The sequence below is a fragment of the Phyllostomus hastatus genome, unplaced genomic scaffold (genome assembly GCF_019186645.2).
Source record: "Phyllostomus hastatus isolate PE091 unplaced genomic scaffold, TTU_PhHast_1.1 phas_scaffold_78, whole genome shotgun sequence".
Lineage (NCBI taxonomy): Eukaryota > Metazoa > Chordata > Mammalia > Chiroptera > Phyllostomidae > Phyllostomus > Phyllostomus hastatus.
Genome location: NW_025334041.1, coordinates 92,878,071 through 92,898,261, shown reverse-complemented (window position 1 = coordinate 92,898,261; position 20,191 = coordinate 92,878,071). Strand labels below are relative to the sequence as shown.

Below are 20,191 nucleotides of genomic sequence, written 5' to 3'. Positions count from 1 at the left end.
TATTCTCAAGGTCTATTCATGTTATCGCAAATGGTAGTATTTCATTTTTTCTTATGGCTGAGTACTGTTCCATTGTATCTATGTATCATATTGGAGGTCAGTTTGGTTGTCTCCATGTCTTGACCACTGTGAATGATGCTGCAATGAACACAGGGGTGTATGTGTTTAACTGCACCCCCATCCCCCATGTCCCCTCCCTGTGTGGGACTCTGACAGGACTAGTGAATGCTAGGTGATGAAGAGGAAGGGTCAATGTGCTAATCTTCAACACTTAAGAGCTGGGAACAAAGAGGGGGGATATGCTGGAAGCCAAGGACTGTTATCTGTCAGGTACTTATCAGGTAGAAACTCATTCAATGCCCCTCACTGACGAAGCCAGATGTTACTACTTGTCTTAATGTTATCTCACAAATATTTTACCTTCCACATGGGAACACATCTTATTCATCTATGAAAGCTCCACTATTCCTTGCACATACTAGGTAGGCATTCAAACACTTATTGATTAAAATCCAAGTTTTAAAAATCATTCTGATTTACAGAAATGTACATCTACCTTGTCTGTGATGAGAAAGACTCTGCAAGAAAAAATGTGAAACACAAAGTATTTGTAAAGTTCAACATCCTAATAAGAAATGTTCAGAACAGTGTTATGAATACCTGGAGAGAAATGTGTAATAGAATTAAGGATAAACAAACTTATTCAAATAAAATAAAAATAAGGACTACTTAAATCCCAAATGTGCTGACATGTAAATATCTTCTCTAGTTCAATTTTTCATATGCTTACATAGGGAACCAATAGAAAATAATGGTTTAACAAAAAAGTCATGGTTTTACTGTTTAGATGAAAAACAAATGACTGTCATTTTCTCAGTTGACTTTCTTGGTTTCTTTTCCACCCATATTATATCTGCATTGTAAGGAATATTGTTATTTCAGCAAAAAAAATTTAGAAGATTTTAATAAGTCAAATTTCATTTTCTAAAATTTTTAGTATTTAATATTTTTAAATATTTAAAAATATTTAGCTATGTTTAGCTATTAGCTAAAAATATTTAGCTGTTTTAGCTATTAATATTTTAGCTATTTTAGCCATTAATCTTTTAATCCTAAATTAAAGTTTACATGTGTCAGAGTCTCCCCTATTTAAAACAAAACTCTGGACACAACTGTTAAATAAGCAAGTCTCAGTCATCCTCCTAATTCATCTGCTATGTAGATTTAGTGTCTTATTTTACATTTTCTGACAGAATCACCCATCTATTCCTATCCAGAAACAAATTTGAGAACTTTCCACACAGAACTCTATTTAGAATTTCAAATTATTGGAGCATACCTGTGACTAGTTTGGTATGAGGGAAAGGTTAATTAGCCAGTGCATAAGGTGAACTGTGTAATAGTTCAAAGATTTGTAATAATAAAAAGCAGAAATAAAATTAGCATAAGTAATTTGGTTAGGTGTAATTAAGAGCGGGAAGTGAAAACATTTTTAAAAAATTAAGCAATGTAAGAATAAATAAAGCAAAACATAGAAATCCTAAGATGAACATAAATTACAGAGAAAGGAAATTGGAAAGAACAATTTTTTAAAGTAGATACAACTGTTTCTCAGTAAAATACCTTATTTATAAAGCCACTTTTTCTTATAGTAAAGAAGTATTACTTTTGTCCCTCTTTATCTGAAGTTTTGCTTGCTGCAGTTTCAGTTACTCATGGTCAACCATGGACTGAGAATATTCAATGGAAAATTCCAAAAATAAACAATTTCTAAGTTTTAAGTTGTGTCCATTTTGAGTAACGTGTTGAAACCTCATGCTGCCCTGCTCTGTCCTGCCTTGGATGGGAATCACCCCTTTGTCTAGTGTCTCTGCGTGGTAGGTGCTACCCGCCCATTGGTCATCAGATCAACGTTCATAATATTGCAGTGTCTGTGTTCAAGTAGCCCTTTTTTACTTAGTGATGGCCCCAGAGTATAAGAACAGTGATGCCGACAGTTAAGAGACGCTGAAGAGAAGCCATGAAGTGCCTGCCTTCTTTAAGTGAAAAGGTACATACAGTACAAGAAGGCATTTTGAGAGAAATCATACTCATATAACTTTTATTACAGTACATTGTTATAATTGCTCTATTTTGTTATTAGTTATTGTTGCTAATCTCTTTCTGTGCCTAATTTATAAGTTAAATTTTATCATAGGTACATATGTATAGGAAAAAATGTCTATATGGTGTTCAGTACTATCTGAGATTTCAGGCATACACTGGGGGTCTTAGAACATATGCCTTGCAAATAAGGGGGGGAGGCTACTGTATATCCCTTAAGACAAGCCTATAATCACTGTAATATAATGTTAAGATACATCCAAGCAATTTTGCTCTTACCAGGATTTCCTTAAGTCAGTTTTTCCTAGTAGCAAGGGAACATGCTTATTTATGATCCTGAGAATAGCCCCTTTGGTCACCTTAGCTCTCACTATGGTTTAACAGGTACCTGTTAATTTGGTTAACAGACTCAAATCAAGCCTCATATGAATTTATTGGGTATGAAGCAGTTCTTTAGTGAATAATGATGTAGCAGATGAAATCACAAGGATTAGTGTACTTAGTTCAGTGTCCACTACACATTGATATAAGGCTCTCTACGACATATTTCTTCTTCTATCCCTTTCAACTGTGTAATAAAAATAAGCCCACAGCCAAAAAGAACCACATAAGACAAGAATGATTTGTTACAAATACTTTAATATAAATGTTTTATAATTTATTATAAAGACATGTTGCACACCACTACCACTATAAATACTGAACATGGTTGTATGAAAGTTACAATTTTGTGATAAAAGTATTTCCTAAATACCATGATAATCCACTTGTTTTCTTCTTAACCTCAGGATAACAGCTGAGCTAGGGTTATAATTTAACCCTAGCAGACGTGAAAATGCGGTGTCTTGGTTTACAAATATAGTCTAGTACACCACAATATTGATAAGCATTTCCATGTGCTTCAGATGTACTGCCAAGACATGGAAAGCTAACACGTTTAAAAGAAATATACACATTTCTAACTAGAAATGTTATAGATGCTAACTAGAGATATTACAGGAAAGCTGATAAATTGAAACCACCAACACAGAATTCTACATACCTGAGAGAGACAACAACAACCAAAAATTAAGATATTTGGCATCAGGTGGGAGACATCTAGGCTTTAGGGTTGACTTACTGCTTTCGTGTATTGTACAGTTTGTCATCACCCTCAACCTTGGCATTTCATTGCCAGAGAGTTCACAGTTCCAAATACTTGCTTTGTCCTTTTTCTCATGCTAGATCTCTGATGTTTTCCTAGCTCTTGCAGTTCTAGAATGACCTTTCAGATGTGTCACTAAACAGCACTGGGTCAAATCTCTTCTATACAGGATCTCATTGTTCTCATGCCTCCTCTGTTTGCAGAGAGCCTGTCAAAGTCCTGGAGGTGGAAACGAGTTGCCAACTGATTTACCATTTTCCTCAAGGTAAGAAATGCTGAAACAACTTGGAAAGTAAGGAACATAGTGAAGATGATGTGCACTGCTTTTTCCAAGGGCAGATTCATTAGGCCTTCATTAAAGAGCAAGAAAAGAATCAAAGGCAACTGCAATAGAAGGCTCAAAAGCCAAAAGCCAGCCAACTCAGGAACCTGAAATGATACATATTGAGAATATTCAGATCAGTGAAGACAAACAAACTCAGTGAAAACAAACTCTTTTGTTTATACAGACAAGCAACTACCATGAACCTGTCTTGTGATCTCTGTAATTGAAAAGGAGTGTAGTAACATAACATGGTCCTTGTCCTCGGAGAACTTACAGTCTACATTAGAAAACTAACTTATGTGACATAGTATCCTAATTTAGTGAATAAGTAAATGTACCACTTAGAAATAATAGACTTCTACAAGAACTAAGACAGGAGAGTGATTAGGGTAAGGTGAAAGAATTCGGGATGTAGGCTTTTAAAGTTAGGTAGAAAGAGGAAGAGGCAAGGAAGTAATTAAGCAAAGATGTGGGATGAGCATGACTGGGAATCAACAAGTCAGCCTGGAATGGATGCTTACTTTAGGAAAAAGCAAGAAATACAGTGAGACAGGCTGGGTGGGGCCTAATTATGAAGGGCCTAGGAAACCTTAGGAATCTTTAGGCATTATTCCTAAGCCCCAGTAACTAACTGTACATGCTTAGGCAGCATGATGATTCAGAAAACATGTGCCCAGCACAGAAAATGAGCTTCTTATTTTCCCCCATTTTCTTACTCAGGATCCAAATAAACATGTTTAATTGACCAAGCTATTTTCAAGACTGGTGAGAAGAGAAAAAATGATTAACTCTTAAGTGCTTACTATGTTAGGTACTTTATATAAATTATTTCATGTAGTCCCAACAAAACTGTGAACTATTTTCCCCATTTTATTTATTTATTTTATTTCCCCCATTTTACCTATAAAGAAACCAACACTGACGAGATTAAGCAAACGGACCACAGTGACGAAAGAGGTAACGTTGGAGCCAGGCCTTAACTGCAGGCCTTTGCTCCTTCCACCACAGCTCACTGCCCTTTCCTTGCTGTGAAAACCTTATTGCATTTGTGTGTAGTATGAAAGGAAGGAAAGAAGAGCCTACCTTTTCCTGTAGGTTACCTATGTAGCCCAGATACAACCTGATAGCTTCAATTAAGGTTATTAGGATGATAACAGTGACCACAATGAATTTGTAGTAATCAGGCAAAATTGGATACTAAAAAAATAAAAAATAAACGTTTGTAAAATCTCACACATAGTAAAATTGACCTGAGATTAAAAAGAAATTAAGAATTTAAATTTTATTGACAATACAACAATGCCAAGGATATGCAGAAGAGACCTTTAACAGAAGTATTAATGTATAGACTTACCTTCATTTGAAGCATCATAATGCTGCTCACCCACCAAAGTGGGAAAAAGTAAGCATTAAAATAAAGTGACATCTGCAATGCCAAACTGGAAACCATTTCATTGTCTACAACAGAGATAGAGAGAAAAAGGACAAACTCTTATGCCTGGTCCATGTCTATAAAGCCTTTAGTTCCTTAGAATAACTATCACATTGGCTCAACAAAACTCCATATTTTAAGCCTCTTTATAATCATTGCCAGTGAAAGGAAATGTCCACCATCATACTACTTAGTTCATATATTGGCTACTTGGGGGTATATTTCACATTTTTTAATTATTTTAGCATTTTGCCATTACTGTCTGTTGGCTTTTTGGCATACTACTGGTTTAGATTAAAAGTAGAATATCAATATAAATCCCATCAAGACACTATAATTGCTATTACCACCTTTGTAGAGTTCTATGTAAAGAGCCCATAAAATGAACACATAAAATACATGAGAACTACTTTCTCACATATAAACTAATATACAAAAAAGAATCTCCCCAAATTATAATTATATACACATCCCTTTTCAGCATACCCTAATCCCACCCACTCATTAATATCCAATTTAATGCCACTTTTTCCATAATTTTTTTCTTGATTGTACTCCCCCACTCCAGTAGAAATCTCTTTCTCTTGTAGGTACTTATCACTCTAATCTGTGTGTAAGAAGTGTTAGTAAAGAACCTTGTTCCCTTGCTCAAGACACAGTCTGGTGCAGAGAAGAGATCATGAGCTTTGGAGTCCAGGTAAACCTGGAATTCCCCAACCTTCCCCGTGACTCTGCATGCTGGACCTGAGATGAGTTATTTAACCTCATTGATCCTCAATTTTTTCATCTGTAAAATGGTAACATCAAAGTGATCTCACAGATTGCCAGTAAGGATTAGAGATAATATGTTTCACCCTAGCACCATGCCTGACACTTAGGAAGCATTGCATAACAAATATATGTCTCCTTTCCTTTTCTTTCACTTACAAATAGCCTCAATATAAACACCACATTCTCTCCAAATTTGAGACCCTCATAGAACCTAGCATCTTGCTTTAAATCATAAATATCAAATACACATAAGCAGAATGAATTAATGAAAACAGACTCATCATTTGTGATACATGAATTTCATTTATCTAAGATTGAGTGTATAATGTTTTGCTTTTACATAATGAAGAAGGGTCCTAAAATAAGAATTTTATTTTTTAAATTAAGCCCTACATTTGCATCCTAAATGTTACTAAATTCTAACAGGAGCAGATACATATTTAGAAATCAATTGCTCTTACTGTAAGAATTTACAAAGGCTCTAAAATAAATTTTTCTTCCTTCCTTCCTTCCTCCCTTCCTTTCTTTATTTTTAGAGAGATGGGGAATCGAGGGAGAAAGAGAGGGAGTGAAACATCAATGTATGGTTGCCTCTAGCACACCTCATACTGGGGATATGGCCTGCAACCCAGGCATGTGCCCTGACTGGGAATCAAACCAGCAATGCTTTGGCTCACAGGCCTGCGCTCAATCCACTAAACTACACCCAGCCAGGGCTAAAATAAATTTCTTAAAAATAGATTTTTTCTTTTTCCCCCACAACTTATATCTGTCATTTAATAATTTTAAAATAAAAGGAATAATCATGACCTCATAGCAAGGTTTCCTTTAGCTCCAAGAATATGCCTGATTGTGACCTACTTTTTAAAATCATAATTATGATATATGGTACTTTGCTTGCACCTGTTTATTAAATTACCACTGATGAAGGAATGAAGTCTTTTTGTTAAAAGATTTTATTTATTTATTTTTAGACAGAAGAGAATGGTGGGAGAGAAGAAGAGAAACATCAATGTGTGGTTGCCTCTTTCGTGACCCCCACCAGGGACTGGGCTGGCAACCCAGGAATGGGCACAGATTAGGAATTGAACCAGGGGCCCTTTGGTTCACAAGTCAGCACCCAATCCACTGAGCTGCACCAGCCAGGGTAGGAATGAAATCTCAACATCTGTCAAATCTGAAGGCAACTAACTCACCATCCTAGGATTTTTTTTTCATAATAATAGTACAATTCTTGGTCAGCTGTGGAGATGATAATGATATATATTTGTAATTACAGTATAAATAATCAAATCTACACCAGATCCACAAAGAAACTGTGGAAAATAATGATAAATTAGTTAGGCTGAAAATTTTAATACCTTTGGAGCAGAAACTAGTCAAATTTTGCAAAGAAGTTTTTCTGTTAAAAATTTTGTACAATAACATCTTAAGAGTTATGCTATATCTGTATTTCAGCAGATCAAACTGATAATCATGCAACTGAAAATCTAATTAATATGTAAATGAACCTTTGAAAGCACAGGCATGAATTTACTAAATTTTGCAAATGTATAAGTTGAGTTCTGTAAATCAAATTTAAATTAAAACATTTATAATCTAAATCAGGGGTAGGCAAACTACCAGCCAGCAGCCTGATTTTGTATAGCAAGTGAGCTAAAAGTGTTTTTTCACGTTTTTAAATGATTGGGGGAAAATAATCGAAGAATAATGTTTTTTTGACACTGAAAATCGCATGAAATTTAAATTTTAGTATCCACAAATAAAGTTTTTTGGAACACTGCCCTGTCTTCCCAGTTATCACTATCTATAGGGACCAGAGATTTACAGCCTATAAAATCTAAAATATTTACTATTGAGCCCTTATAGAAAATGTCTGCTGACCCCTGACACCTTGCCTCATCAGATTTTAGAGCCTGTTATGCCTTAGCTTTAGATATGAGAAAAGTAAAAACCTAGTTTTTCACATTATGTTTTTCTCTGTACATCCTAAATCATGAAGAGGCCTAAATTTGCGGTGGAGGGGGGCAGGCAAATAATCAAGTTGGAAAAATGCAACTATAGAAACTGACTTCATTTTTCTCTGACCCTTTTAAAAATACCTAAACCAAGAAAGAGGAAACGATTTCTATTTCCAGCAGAGTTCAGTGATAAAACTGTATGGATTTGGTTGACAGCACGTTCTCTGTCATGATTTAACAAGGGGAAACTGTTTTAGAGGAAACCGCGGTATTTCTTGTCGTCAGGTTCCTTGTAGCAGCATCGTGGCATTTTGCTACTAGGTTTGGTGAAGAGGTGTATTTAGGGGAGGGTAAGGAGAAGCAGGAAGGGGGAGTGTTTTACTGAAGGCGATGCTGGCGTGGCCACTTTCACTCTGGACTGAATAGTGGTTTAAAATGATTCACTTAAAAAAACCCTCTTTCCATCTCTTCTGCCAAAAAACCGCCTGTAGTGGAATGTACTTGTTCTGCTAGGAAAAGAGAAAAGGAAAACATATTTTATCGGGGTGGCTGTGAGGGATGAGAAGGAGTGATTCCCTCCCTCTAGGCTAGAAAAACCTCCGAAGCCTCCGCAGAGGAAAAGCAACGCCTGCCAACGCAGAGGGCGCTGGATTAGACGCGTGCTGTGAAAGCGGCTTTTATAGTTTTTATATAATTTTTGAGGACGGCCAGAGCCACCTCAGCTGCCCTATTTGCAATTCACGGGCCAGGCTTCAACACGATCAACCATCAGGGCCCACATTCGTCCCATCCTCAGCTCTCGGTGTGGCTTCTCCTCCACTGCGCTTCCCGCACTGCAGTCAACCAGCTGAAGGCGAAACTGCCATTTTAGGTCCTGGCAAAATCCGCTGCTCCAAACCCTCGCCAGGCCGTGGGCGGGCCACTCACCGGGACCTTCGTTGTACTCGGGGCCCGTCCTGTTTGAGTCCCCAAAGACGGTCCTGCTGAAGTTTCCCAGCCGCAGGCGGACCGGATCCGGCAGCTCCATGCCCGGTTTCGGTACCTCTCACGGCTTGGTGCCTTGTTCCCGCAGCAACGCGGGGCGCTAGGGGCCCAGGCGCAGGCAGCCCCACAGCCCAGCCAAGGCACGGGTTTGAGGCGCAAGTTGTGAGTCTGGGCGGCGCCTGGAAGGTAGGGGTATGAGGAAAGCCGGCTCCTGCTGAGCGCCGCAGCCGGGTGCGATACGGCAGATTCCTTAGTCCTGTTGTAAGCCTTCCAGTACCTTAAAAACAAGTAGAAATAATAATAAGTGACCTGGGTTTGGATTCTGTTATGAGGAGTCCTCACACCTTCCCAGTGGAATGCAACCTTTCTGGAAGGAAGTAGAGAACGAATGTAGAGCGTGAAGAATGTTCACGACCCTGTAGCTCCTATTCTAGGACTTCATACGTCTAGTATATAATATTCCTAATCATATTCCTAGAAAAGTATGTATACATACACACATGCACATGACATACATTTCATGGAATACACTGCAGCAGCTTTAAAAACACTTTCAATGAATATTTGATAAGAATTAATTTCAAGTAAAAAAAAACCCAGAAGTAAAACTTAATAGAAATGAACCTAATTTGGTAAAATGTGTATGTATAAATATGTGGGGAACACAGAGAGGGGAGGAGGTAACACCATCACTCGCTTCAAAAGACTAGAAGGAAATCACTCAAAATGTTAATAGTTATTTCTGGATTGTGCGTTTTGGGTGATTTAAATTTTTCAAAACATTTCTGCTTTTCTCGGCTTCTTCTGAAATAAGATGTATTATTAAAAAAAATAACAAGTATAATGCACTTTCAGTCCATGGTTGGGAATCCATGTATGAGAAGGGCTGAGAAGTTACACTGTGGCAGGTCAGTACCCCTAATGTTTTTCAATGGTCAATGGTACACACAGAAAAGGGCACACAATTTACGTGTTTAACCAGCACCCAGATCAAGAAATGGAGCCTTACCAGAGCACATCCAGAAGCTCTGGCTTCCTATTTTCTAAGTCACAGAACCTCACTTCTAACTGACTTTTCCTGACCTCTAATAGCATAGTTTTGCCTATTTTTATGATATATATAAAAGTAAATATACAATAAGTGCTTTTCAAAAAACATCTAGCTCTTAAATAATGAAAATTATTTTTATGAAATTCCTTCATACTGTTGAGTGTAGAGTCTTTTTCCTTGCTGTTTTTGACCATAACACAATAAGTTTATCCAATTCCACTGTTGATGATCATCTGTATTTTCTAATTTGGAGCTATTATGAATAGTACCACTTTTGGTAAAAATATGCCTCTTGGTAAACACTTGCATGCACTTGTATTGAGTTTATTCCTAAGAAGGGACTTGCTGGCTTATGAGATATGATCCAACCATTTTCCAAAATGGTTGTACCGATTTCTACTGCTTCCAGAAATGTGTGAGCATTGCTGTTGTTTCAGATCCAGCAATGTATGAACATTGCTGTTGTTCCAAATCTTTCACCAACACTTCCTGTTTCCAACTTTCCATCCATTCTGATTTGTGTGTGGTGAACAATATTTTTACAACCAAAAGAAAAAAACACATATTTATATAAATCAAAAGGAAATTATGGGAGAAAATAGCAACAAGGCTAGGATTTCAAAATAATTCAACTAATGTTTATTTTATTCCCACTTTTTCTGACATTGTAATAGGCTAATTAGGAATATAGTCCTCCCCATCAAGAATCTGAGCCCAATGAGAGAGTAAGAGACATGGAAACAAGTAAGTACAATACACATTAATAAAGAAATACACACATGGATGAGGAAGCTGTTAATTCTGGTTGGAGATGTTAGGGAAAATCTAATTTCTATTTCTCTTTAAGATGGAGCTCAAGCCTCAGTATCTCCAAAAAGCCTTCCAGGACCTCCCTGAAGATGGCTTAAGTGGCCTCTTCTGTGTTTCTCAAAGCATCTTCCTCTGTGTTACTTGGTCACAGTGCTAGTCATGCTGTGCTATAATTGTTTATTTGTGTCTGTTTTCTTCCTAGTTCACAAGCTCTTTGAGGTCAGGGATGGGCTTTCAACTTTATATCCTGAATACTAGCACAGTGCTTGACCTAGAGTGGGAACTGGATTGAATGAATAAAGGGGATGAAAGGTCTAAAGACCACTCCTGTATCTTCCCTTATCTGGTACAGCGACTTAGCTAGCCCTGACACAAGGTTCACTCTATAGAATGAAGAATTGATATATTAAAACACAGTGAATTATAGCAATCAAAAAAATTTTTAAACTTAGCAAAAAATCCATTTTTGTCTATTAAAATAACCAAGATTGTTATAAAAGGCCCAATGAATCAGGAAGCCTCATGCTCCACTGACTGATTTATAATTTGAACAATCTCATTGAGGAAAGCAATTGGCAATATGTACAAATTACCTAAAAAAAATCCCACTTCTAATGTAATAATCCAAACTTTAAAGCTCTTTCTTTGGGAAAATAATCATAAAACTAAAGGTTTATACATCAAGATATTACTTCCAACATTATTGATACTAGTTTTAAAAAATAAATAAATGGTGGAGGGAGCATTTGATGTGCTCAACCACAGGGCCTAATTAAGCAGATTTGATATTCGTGTTGAGATGTTGGGCTATAGTGGAAAGGATGACCTTAGAAGCAGAGAGAGCAGGGTTCAAATCCCCTAACATTCTCACTTCACCACCTCTAAGAGCTGGGAGATTGATTACAGGCCTTTGTTTTGTAAAGTGAGAATGATAACTTACTGTTATGGTTGATGTGAAATTTATGTCATTAAATGAGGCTTTTTATAAGTGATAGCTATCATTGACACATCTATTAAAATGATGTTTGTGAAGAAGAAACACTTACAGAGGAAGTGAAATCATGCCAGCATTTAATTTTCTGAATTCAACTGTAACTGTGAGGCAATACCTCTATTGCTTTTCCAGTAAAGACAGAGAATGTGATTAGCCATGTTAACCAAATTTATCAAAAGCCTGAGTGAATTCTTTTAAAGATATTTTCCTAGCATTGAAAAAAGAAGTGAAAATTGTAATTATTTCATCAAAATCCAGGAGGAAAAAATTGACAAAATTATGGGTATTTTTCCTTTTAATTTTATTGTTCAGGTTTCCTATAATAAGCATGCCTGTCATAGTTCAGAAGGAATATTAAAAATAGATTAGAGTTTCAGAAGGAAAAAATTGTGGTTTGGAAAGAATCCTATCATTACTGATCCAAAGGCTACAAAAAACATTCCAAATATTGTTAGTTGATGCTTACAATACTTGTAGGCAGCAATTACATTGGTTAAATACTGAAGGATGGAGAAGGGAATCCACTTTTATGGAATCAACAGCCTAGTACAATTTGGGATTCCCATCTTCTAGACCTATTGCTCCAAATGTAAAGAGAGAAGGATAGAGTCTCTGTTCTTAAACTCATGGGAATCATTCACAGCAAGATTAGTAAATAACCCTGTAAAGTTATTCTTTGTAAAAATATAAATTCTGTTCTCCTTCCTGGAAGGAAATTAATCTTTATTTATTTATTTATTTATTTTTAGAGAGGGAAGGGAGGGAGAAAGAGAGAGAGAGAGAATCATCAATGTGCGGTTGCTGGGGGTCATGGCCTGCAACCCAGGCATGTACCCTGACTGGGAATGGAACCTGCGACACTTTGGTTCACAGCCCACGCTCAATCCACTGAGCTATGCCAGCCAGGTAATCTTTCTTTTATTGACTATAAAAAATATTTTCCTGCCCCCAAATATTAATACATTATACCCTCTTATTTGTTTTGGATTGTGGTTCTGTGCTTTTAACAAACAGTATACATTATCTTCAATAGTATATTGTAGATTGCTTAGTTGTATTGTTTGACCCCAATTACATCAAAGCTATTAGAGTAGAAATATTGTAGATGGACAATTTGGTATTAAAATGAAAGGTATACACATAGGTAAAGAGTTCAAGTAAACTTGAATTATTATATTTAAGTAGATGAATAATACAACTCTCTAAATTTTCTTGAAGGTAAATATGCTTTGAAAAATAGAAAATCATTGCAGTGATTCCTGCATCCCATTCCCTTTCCCACTGTATTTTTTGTTAATACAAAATTGTTCTTTTCTTTTTTTTTCCCAACACACACTGTGAAGATTAACACAAGTTTCAGGTGGTTGGAAACAAGTGTAACTGGAGGTCAACTGGTATGTCCTGGACCCTGGCTAAGCTACAAAGCTGTGCACAAAAGGTGGTGAGTTTACATAAGTTCTAGAACCACCTATAGTTAGGCCCACATACTATGAAGTATCAATACAGTAGTTCCCACTGCACCTCCCACCCCACCCCGCCTTTATCCATGGTTCCACTTTCTGCAGGTTCAGTTACTCAGGTCAACCTTGGTCCAAAAATAGTACTTGCACATCCAACTATGGACACCATCATGGCTTGATGATCCAGGTTAACCAAAGCAGATGATCCTCCTTCGGATGGATCATCAGAATGTCAATAGTAGCCTAAAGTTACATCACAATGCCTATGTCACTCACTTCACTCCATCTCATCACATAGACATTGTATCATCTTATGTCCTTATAAGAAGCGTAAGTATAATGCAATAAGATATTTGGGAGAGAAACCACATTCACATAACTTTTATTACAGTATATTGTTATAATGTTCTACCTTATTATTATTTATTGTTGTTAATCTTTTATTGTGCCTAATATATAAATTAAACTTTATCATAGGTTCATATGTATGTGAAAAAGCATAGTATACATAAAGTTTGGTACTGTCTGCATTTTGAGGTGTCCATGGAGGTTCTTAAAACATATTCCCCATGGGTAAAGGGGGACTACTATACAGAGAAACAGCACTACCACTAAACATTCCCCAAACCACTCCATCCCTACTCCTTGAAGCAGAAGGAAAGGGTGAATAGAGAGGTTAGCTTTCTGTGAAGTATAATGTTCCTTAGGATATCCTAATCTTTCCCTTTACCCATCCTCACTGTCATACCTTATGGACAAGATTGAGAAATTTTCACTAAATGTGAGTATAATCAATGAATTATAAACTTATTGAGTATACCCATAGGATATTAATTAATAAATTGCTTCAGCCTAGAGGTAGGTTGTTTTTGTTATTTTTGCTTTTGTGTTTGCTTTTATTGTTTATTTTTCATTGTATTTTTTCTATTACCATTTATCCTCCCTATACCCTCTTCCACTTCCACCCACTCCCTTCCCTGCCTCAATCACCGCAATGTTTTCTATGTCCATGAATTCTTTTTCTCTTTTGCTCGATCCCTCCACCCTCTGCCAGAGCTGTCAGCCTGCCCTCTATGAGTCTGTCTCTAGTTTGCTTGTTAGTTCAGTTTGTTCATTATATTCCACATATGAGTGAAATCATATGGTACTTGTTTTTCTCCGACTGGCTTATTTCACTTAGCTTAATGTTCTCCAGGTCCATCCATGCTGTCACAAAGGGTAATATTTTTTCCTTTTTATGACCAAGTAATATTCCATTGTATACATTTACCATAGCTGTTTTATCCACTCATCTAATGATGGATAAATTCCTAGAAGTGGAATTGCTGGGTTATAAGGCAGATCCTTTTTTAATTTTTTGAGGTATCTCCATATTGCTTTCCACAGTGGCTGTACCAGTCTGTATTTCCACCGACAATGCAGAAATGTTCCCCTTTTTCCACATTCTCATCAGCACTTGTTTGTTGAATTATTGATGATAGCCATTCTGACAGGTATGAGATGATGCTATTTCATTGTGGTTTTCATTTACATTTCTCTGATGATTAGTGACATTGAGGATCTTCATATGTCTTTCAGCCATCTGTATGTCCTCTTACTACCTAATATCAAGTTGTATACTGTAAGGCCATAGTAATCAAAACAGCATGATACTAGCATAAAAACAGACATACAGATCAATGGAACAGCATAGAGAGCCAAGAAATAAACCCATACCTTCATAGTCAATTTACATTTGAGGAGATAGAGGAGACAAAAACTTACAATGGTCTAAAAATAATTTATTCAATAAATGGTGTTGAGAAAATTGGACAGATACATGCATAAAAATGAACTTAGACCACCTTCTTTTGCCACACACAAGAATAAATTCAAAATGGATTAAAGACTTAAGTGTTAGACTCAAAACCATAAAAATCCTAGAAGAAAACAAGGCAGTAAAATCTTGGATATTGCTTATAGTAATATTTTATCTAATATATCTCCTCAGGCAAGGGAAACAAAAGACAAAAAATAAGCAAATGGGACTATATCAAACTAAAAAGTTTTTGCATAGCAAAGGAAACCATCATCAAAATGGGAAGACAGCCCAATGAATAAGAGAACATATTTCCTGATCCATCTGATAAGGGGTTAATATCCAAAATTTATAAAGAACTTATAAAACTCAACATGAAATAAAAGCAACAACAATCCAATTAAAAAATAGGCAAGAACCTGAATGACACTTTTTCAAAGAGGACATACAGATGGCTGTAGACATTCATGAAAAAGATGCTCAATGCCTTTGTTTTTAATATGACATTTCCCTTTGACCTTATTCTATTCATCATTTTAACCACCTTTGTTGGAGACATGCTTATCAAATTCACCAAGGAAAAACATCAGTTAGCAAGATGCTACAAGCTGGAAAAATGGCTGAGTCTAACAAGAATATTAAAAAACATTACAAAAATAATATATGATCGTTGTTTGTATATATTGTGAAAATTATATCTAGGGTAATCATAGTATTTTAAAAAATATTTTATCACTTAGAAATCATAATCATTTCCAAATCATTAAATATTATTATGTAATATTGTGTTAATAGACCATAATTTATTTAACCAATAACTTCTCAGCATAATACTATAAATACTATTATATAAACATTTTTGCTTAAAAATCATAAGTGTTTTTACAAATACTTAAATATTATTCTCTCAGTTGCATAACCATACCATTATTTATTTAACCAATATATTATACTTAGGCAATTAGAATGCTTCCACCATTGCCCATTTTTTATCTTTAAGATTACCGTAGATATTCTTATGGCATTACTATTGAAAAACTTATAGTAACTTCTTTCTGATAAACTCCTAGCAATGTATGAGAATCTTGTACATTTTCTTGTTGTTTCTCCGTTGGATATTATGATTCTCAAAATTCCTGCCAATTTTATAGGTAAAAATTAGAGTTTTGCCTCATTTTACTTTTCTTTGAATATTAGTAAAGTTGAATTTTTTAAATACATATATTGACCATTTGCATTTCTTGTTTTGGAGCATCTATGTTTATGTCTTTTGTTTATTTTTGAAAATAAATTATTTTTCAATTACAGTTGCCATGCAATACTATATGAATGTCAGGTGTACAACATAGTGATCAGACATTTTATATGTCTTATGAAGTGATCATCCTGACAAATCCAGCACCCATCTGACACCATACATAGTTATTATCATATTATTGACTATCTTTCCTATGCTGTACTTTACATTCCCATGACTATTCTGTAATTACCAATTTGTACTCCTTAATCCTGTCCCCTTTATCACCCTTCCCCGACCCTCTTCCATTCAACAAATATCAAATTGTTCTCTGTACCCATGAATCTGCTTCTGTCCCACTTGTTTGTTTATATTTTTTTTAGATTCCATATATAAATGAAATCATCTGGCATTTGTCCCTCTCTGTCTGACTTACTTCACTCAGCACAATGCCTTACATGTTGTAGCTGTTAAGATTTCACTCTTTTTTATGGCTAAGCCATATTTCATTGTATATATGCACCAATTCTTTTTTATCCACTCATCCATGAATGGACACTTAGGTTGTTTCCATATCTTGGTGATTGTAAATAACGCTGCAATGAACATGGGGGTGTATATATCTTTTTAAATTAGTGTTTTGGGTTTCTTTGGATAAATACTCAGAAGTGGAATTGCTGGGTCCTTCTTTGTCCCTTGTTATAGCCCTTGTTTTAAATTCTATTTTGTGTGGTATAAGTACTGCTACTCCAGATTTTTGTTTGTTTCTGTTTTCATGAAATATCTTCTTGTATTCCTTTACTTTCAGTCTGTGTGTATCTTTCAATATGAAGTACATTTCTTATGTATGGTCTGTTTTCTTATCCATTCAGGCAACCTATATCTTTTGACTGAAACATTTAACCCACTTGTGTTTAAAGTAATTATTGATAGGTATATAATTATTTCCTTTTCATTATTCATATTTTTAATTTTTTTCTTCTTAAAGAAGTCCCTTTAATATTTCTTGTAATGCTGGCTTGGTGGTAATGAGCTCCTTTAGCTTTCTTTGGTCTGGGAAGCTCTTTAATTGTCCTTCAATTCTAAATAATAGTTTTGCTGAGTAATCTTGGTTGTAGGTCTTTTCTTTTAGTCACTTTGAATATTTTATGCCAGTCCCTTTTGGCCTTAAATGTTTCTGTTGAGGAATCAGCTGGGAGTCTTATGGGAGGTCCTTTGTAGGTAATTATTGTTTTTCTCTTGCTGCTTTTGTTTTTAAGGATTTTATATATTTATTTTTACTTACTTTTAATTTTTAAAGTATTTTTATTGATTATGCTATTACAGTTTTCCCATTTTCCTCCCTTTATCCCCCAGCACCCTGCCCCCATAACCTTCCAGCATCCCCCCAGCACTTAGTTCATGTCCATGGGTTGTACATATAATTCTTTGAGTCCTGTTTCAGATACCATTTTTATCTCTTCCCATCTATTTTATACCTACTAATTATGCTTCTTCTTCCCTATACCTTTCCCCCCTATTCCTCCCTTCCCCTTCCCCACTGAACTCCCTCTGTGTGATGTCCGTTTCTCTGATTCTGTTCCTGTTCTGGTTGTTTGCTTAGTTTTTGTTTTCATTGTTTTCTTTTAGGTTCATTTGTTAATAGTTGTGAGTTTGTTGTCATTTTATTGTTCATATTTTTTATCTTCTTTTTCTTAGATAAGTCCCTTTAACATTTCATAAAATAAGGGTTTGGTGATGATGAACTTCTTTAACTTGACCTTACCTGGGAAATACTTTATCTGCCCTTCCATTCTAAATGAAAGCTTTGCTGGGTAGAGCAATCTTGGATGTAGGTACTTGCCTTTCATGACTTCAAATACTTCTCTCCAGCCCCTTCTTGCCTGTAAAGTTTCTTTTGAGGAATCAGCTGATAGCCTTATGAGAACTCCTTTGTAGGTAAGTGTCTACTTTTCTCTTGCTGCTTTTAGGATTTTCTCTTTGTCTTTAATCTTGGGTAACTTAATGATGATGTGCCTTGGTGTGTTCCTCTTTGGGTCCAACTTCTTTGGGACTCTCTAGGCTTCCTGGACTTCCTGGAAGTCTATTCCTTTGCCAGATTGGGGAAGTTTTCATTCATTATTTGTTTAAATGTTTTCAGTTTCTTGCTGCTGTTCTTCTCCTTCTGGCACCCCTATAATTCAGATATCGGAACATTTCAGGTTGTCCCAGAGAATCCTCAACCTCTCTTCATTTTTTTGGATTCTTGTTTCTTTGTTCTGATCCTGTTGGATATTTATTTCTTCTTTTTGTTCCAAATCATTGCTTTGAATCCTGGTTTCCTTTTTGTCACTGTTGGTTCCCTGAATATTTTGTTTTATTTCATTTTGGGTATCTTTCATTCATTCTTTCATTTTTTTGACCAAGCTTAATCAGTTCTGTGAGCATTTTGATTACCAGGGCTTTAAATTCTCCATCACATAGGCTGGCAATCTCCTCATCACTTAGTTCTGAGGTTTTGCTGTGTTCTTTAATTTGGGCCACATTTCTTTGTCTTGGTGCAGCTGATAAGTTGTAAGGGGCAGGGCCTTAGGTAGCACCAGGGCAGGGCAACCGTCTTTGCTGTGTTGCCCCACTGCCTATGTGGGAGGAGCCAGAGAGGGAACAATGCAGCTCACCTTCTCCTCTCTAGCACATATTCCAACAGACCCCTGTGTCAGACTGGAAGTATCTCCCACTGCAGCAACCCCAGCCTTAGCCCACAGTCAGCTGTGAGTCTCAGTTTTTCCCTTAAGTCATTCCCTCCCTCACAGATCCCCAAGCTCAGCAGTCAGTCCCACCCTTCAGCCGCCTCACCTCGGTTTTTCTGAGTCGGTCCTTGTGATCTGCCTTACCGGTCTGGTTGTTCTGGTTGATTTTTTCTTTAATTTCTTGGTTGTTGAAGTTTCATGCAGTTTGATTTTCTGGTGCTATTGGTTGTTTATTGATTTTAGATTGTTTGTTATCCTCCTTTTGGTTGTGCAAGGAAGTGAAGGGTTTCCACGTATGCCTCCATCTTAGCCAGAACTTCTGGCTGCTTTTAAGATTCTCTTTGTTTTTTACCTTTGGTTTTTTAATTATGATGTATCTTGGTGTGGGCCACTTTGAATTCATCTTGTTTGGAATTCTCTGAGAATCCTGAGCTTGTTATGTCTATTTTCTTCACCAGGAGAGGGAATTTTCAGTCATTATTTCTTCAAATAGGTTCTCAATCCTTTGCTCTCTTTCTTCTCCTAGTATGCCTATGACGCAAATATTGGTAAGCTTGATATTGTCCCAGAGGCCCCGTAAACTATCTTCATGTTTTTGCATTTTTTTGCTTTGCTGTTCTGATGGGGTGTTTTCTGCTTCCTTATCTTCTGAATCACTGATTTGATCTTCTGCTTTATCTACTCTATTGTTGATTCTAACATATTCTTCATTTTAGTTATTGTATTTTTCATTTCTGACTAGTTCTTTTTCATGTTTCTTATCTTTTTATTGAAGTTCTCACTAAGATCATTGAGCATCCTTATAACCAGTGTTTTGAACTCTGTATCGGGTAGATTGCTTGTCTCAGTTTTTTTTTTTTTTCCTGGAATTTTGTTCTGTTCTTTCACTTGGGACGTGTTTGTTTATATCCTCATTTTGGCTGCTTCCCTCTGTTTGTTTCTATGTATTAGGTAGAACTGCTACATCTCTTAGTCTTTGTAGAGTAGCCTTATGTAGTTGGTGTTCTGTGAGGCCCAAAAGCACAGTCTTCCTAGTCACCTAAGACAGGTATTCCAGGTGTGTCCCTTGTGTGGGTTGTATATGCTCTCCTGTTGTAGTTGAGCTTTGACTACTGTTGGCATGCATGTCCTTGGGGTGGATTGACCCTCAGACTGATGGGTTGTGAGGATTGTCTGTGGCTACAATGGAGGAGTTGTTATGTAGGGGCTTACCCTATAGAGCAGAATTTGCTTTAGTGGGGCTCTAGCACCTGCTTAGTATGCCCTTTCAATGTGTTACTTGTGGATGTTGTTAGGTGGTGCTCTGGTGTGGTAGGAAGTTAGCCGCAGGTGTGTTGATTTTGGGGCCTTGGGAGGTGTAGGCCAAAGTCAACTGCTGCCTGTGCCCTTCCC

The 20,191-nt window shown here is 36.4% G+C and overlaps 1 protein-coding gene across 2 annotated transcripts; it reads right to left on the bottom strand.

The window, feature by feature from the left end:
* Positions 1-2,764: 2,764 nt before the first annotated feature.
* TMEM17 (transmembrane protein 17) lies at positions 2,765-8,927 on the bottom strand. Of its 2 annotated transcripts, XM_045828264.1 has the most exons (4): positions 8,664-8,927; positions 4,927-5,030; positions 4,656-4,769; positions 2,765-3,676 (listed from the first exon to the last, which is right to left on the bottom strand). In XM_045828264.1, exons 1-4 carry the CDS (start codon positions 8,761-8,763, stop codon positions 3,398-3,400), a joined length of 597 nt encoding a protein of 198 aa, XP_045684220.1. In that variant the 5' UTR covers positions 8,764-8,927; the 3' UTR covers positions 2,765-3,397. The 2 variants fall into 2 exon arrangements, with proteins under 2 accessions (XP_045684220.1, XP_045684221.1); XM_045828265.1 differs by lacking the exon at positions 4,656-4,769.
* Between the last annotated feature and the right edge of the window lie 11,264 nt (positions 8,928-20,191).

Bases quoted from the DNA above. Each gene is read 5' to 3' on its own strand.
- TMEM17 (XM_045828264.1), bottom strand. From the start codon at position 8,763: ATGGAGCTGCCGGATCCGGTCCGCCTGCGGCTGGGAAACTTCAGCAGG. The intron at 5,031-8,663 runs GTGAGTGGCCCG...TCTCTGTTGTAG, and splicing joins CGAGTACAACGAAGGTCCCG to ACAATGAAATGGTTTCCAGT. The intron at 3,677-4,655 runs GTAGGCTCTTCT...GTATCATTTCAG, and splicing joins TAGGTAACCTACAGGAAAAG to GTTCCTGAGTTGGCTGGCTT.